At 34.2% G+C, this 3,350-nt stretch overlaps 1 protein-coding gene across 1 annotated transcript; it reads right to left on the reverse strand.

Moving 5' to 3' along the window:
• Positions 1,354-3,105, reverse strand: LOC109228809 (alkane hydroxylase MAH1-like). The gene has a single exon (XM_019394016.1). The coding sequence runs from the start codon at positions 2,998-3,000 to the stop codon at positions 1,477-1,479; it is 1,524 nt and encodes a 507-aa protein (XP_019249561.1). The 5' UTR covers positions 3,001-3,105; the 3' UTR covers positions 1,354-1,476.

Here is a 3,350-nt window from a genome sequence, read left to right on the forward strand (position 1 = left end):
CTTGTCCCGAATATCTTCATTCCTAATTATATGTTTTGGTATGCCTGTATATCCATTTCAACATTCTCATTGCAAACTACGTTCATCTTCTCGACATGTCATTCATACCCCCGCACACTGGCCTGATGCTATTAGAAATTTAAACCATGTCCCCACTAACAACTATTACAAATGATATGATTATTTCCTTTCTGCACTTGGAACCTTGGTTAAATAGGAATTAAACCATGTCCCAACTAATAACTAGTATAAATGATATGATTATTTCCTTTTTGCATTTGGAACCTTGGTTAAATAGAAATAACAATCATCTTTATAACTTTACAAATGCCACTTACTTTAACAAAGTGAGACAAAAGCTCTTAAAATACAAACTCTTTAGTGCCATTAAATCCCGCAAAAATCCCACTGCCTCCTAATCATAGACGTTACAAACTTAAGGAAATCTCAGTATTACGTGTAACAGCTTAATTCACTAGTGATTATCATTTTGAACTGAGCCTAACACCATTGAAAAACTTCACATTAATAAACCATGGGAGAGACACCGAAAATATATAAAGAAGAGAATGCCTACGACCCTAGTGGCGTTTTTTAAAGTCATGCGGACTTAGCTCCAAAGCATATAATATTACTAGTTGACTAAGTTGTTACATTGATCTTTTTTTGAAAATCGAAGTTGATGCCACAAAACTAATTGAACTGACTGTTGGAAATCAGAAAAATAATACTAAAAAAGGAATTAGCGACGGACAAATTCTGTAGCTAAACAGAACAATCCGTCACTAATCCTATTTAGTAACAAATAAGCGACATATAGTCAAGAATTTTTTTGAGCAACTGAAATGCCAAGTTATGTTTTTTGTTACTCTACCTAATCCCCCTATTTTGTGGAGCGTCAAATAAATTCGGACAAAGTGGTAAAGATGTTTTGTTAGGAATATTGCTACTACTACTTGTAATTATTTGGCTCGTCTTTGTACAAATGTTTAGTTATTAACAATATTTCGTATTTTCACTCAAAAAAATAAAGACTAGTACCCTTTAAGGTTTTAACATTAACTTATAACCCGTCATTTACCTGAGTGTTAACGTACGTTTGCTAAAAAAAATTACTTTAAGGTGAAAGTTGTCTAATTAAAAGTAATAGGACTTTATTGCACTTTACTCTTTTTATATCACAAAAGGTTTAAGTTAGTAGATTACTTGATTCCAAAAATTAAATGTCTAAATACTGCCCACATGATTCTCAACTACTATTATTAAACTAGTGCATGGTATTCATGTTTTTCCCTAATTAATTAAGAAACATCATCAGCTCTTGATAAGAATCCACCAATTATTTGCATAAAATAACAAAAAGAAAAACTAACATCAGTTGTTGTTAGAAGTTTTACATGCATGCTTTATTTATTGTAGTAAAGAAAATAATAAAGATAGCAACACAAAGACAAAGAAACATAAATTTGAGTATCACTAAGGCCATCTCCTACTAATCCTAACTTTAAAACCATGTCTCATATAGAGAATAATAGAAGTATTAGGTTCAATAGGGTGTCCTTGTACTAGTTGAACTTGGTAATTATGGATGATAGTAGCAGCCACAGCCTTCATTTGAGTGAAAGCCACTTGTTTCCCTAAGCAAGTTCTTGGTCCAGCATTAAAAGCCAAGAACTTATATGAAGGTTCATGTTTAATAGTTCCTCGCTCAGAAATCCATCTCTCTGGCTTGAATTCTAAACAATCTTTACCCCAAATTGACTCCATTCTCCCCATGGCATACAAGGAAAACAAGATCTTCAACGTTGGATGAACTTTGTGACCAGTTGGAAGTATGTCTTCTTTAAGCGGTTCTTTGTGTTGGAATGGAACTGGTGGATATAGCCTTAACGAATCACATAATGCACCATGTAGGTAAACCAACTTGTTCAATTCATCAACATTAAAGAGCCTCCATTTTCCAACTTCTTCTTTGGGAATAACTGAATTGATTTCTTCCCTTAATTTCTTCTCGACTTGTGGATTTTGTGTAACAAGCCAAATGAACCATGTTAGAGCTGAACTAGTCGTGTCACGCCCCGCTATCATTAGGTTCAAGATGCTATCTCTTAAGAACTTATCATCACAATTCACTCCCAAATTTTGACCTTCCTTGAGATAAAAGGTCAGAAGATCAAAACCCTCGTCTTCTAGTTTCAACTCAGATTCCATTTTCAACAACTTATCGCGTTTTTTGGATATATAGTTGCCTATAACATTGTCCATAGTTTCCCAAGCTTTAATCAACTTCTTTTCTTCTCCAATTCCAAGCCATTGTTGTAGCCTCCAAATAGCCTCAGGCATGACATGTCGAACAAGAATTACTTCTTCAGCATCATCCATTGCTTTTGAGAAAGGAACATCAGGGAAATCAATAGATACACAACCAGGATCATATCCAGTAACCAATATACAAGTAGTATCAAAAGTAAACCTTTGAAATAAATCTTGTAAATCCACTATTACACCCTCGTGACAAACATGATCAAGAACTGGAATTAGCCCTTTTTCCACCTTCTCGCCACTAGTCTTTACTAAAAACTTGTAAAATTGTTGGTGAGTGATCAAAGCACGAGCCGTCTTCCTTTGAATCTTCCACAAATCCAAGTCCGCGTTGAAAATCCCATCTCCTAAAACGTCGAAAATCTCCCTAAACTTTGGCCCTTTTGGGAAATTCATGAAATTTTCACTCATGATGTAGTGCACATTTGCTGGATCAACTGTGGCTAACATGTCCATATTTGCAAATAATGGACCTTTAAATAAAAAGGTGCCCCCTGATCTCCTCATAGTCATAGTTACCCTTTCATGAATTTCTTGCATGTAATAAAGGGTGCCTGGTAACATACCAAAAATTGGCCAGTTTCTTGGATATCCCTTTGTATCCTTCAACCCGTGAAACAAGAAAAAGCATAGTATTGCTAAGAAAATTTCAATGTAACCTAACCCTATTATTGCCATTTTGTAGGTTATTTCTTGAAATATTTCAAACTGAGAAAAGTGGCTATATTATATATAGAGGGGAGAATGGTTAGCTCCCTCAAAACCCTCGCTTGGTTTATATACACTCTTGAAAGATTAGTACATTGACTACTTGCTTTTATAATACATTTTTCAAGATAGCTAGCGATGAAAATATTCTATTTTTAGGGTGGTGTTTATATTTCTTCACTATTAATTTGCTGGTTTCAAATTATGACGCCTTTCATTCGGTGAACTTCCAACCAGAAATGGTTTTAATTGAGGAAAAGAAAAGTTTTGAAAAATTCTTTTAGTTTTTGTAGTTTCTGAGTAGTTTACCTTCTATACAT

This window comes from Nicotiana attenuata, chromosome 7 (genome assembly GCF_001879085.1).
Source record: "Nicotiana attenuata strain UT chromosome 7, NIATTr2, whole genome shotgun sequence".
Classification (NCBI taxonomy): domain Eukaryota; kingdom Viridiplantae; phylum Streptophyta; class Magnoliopsida; order Solanales; family Solanaceae; genus Nicotiana; species Nicotiana attenuata.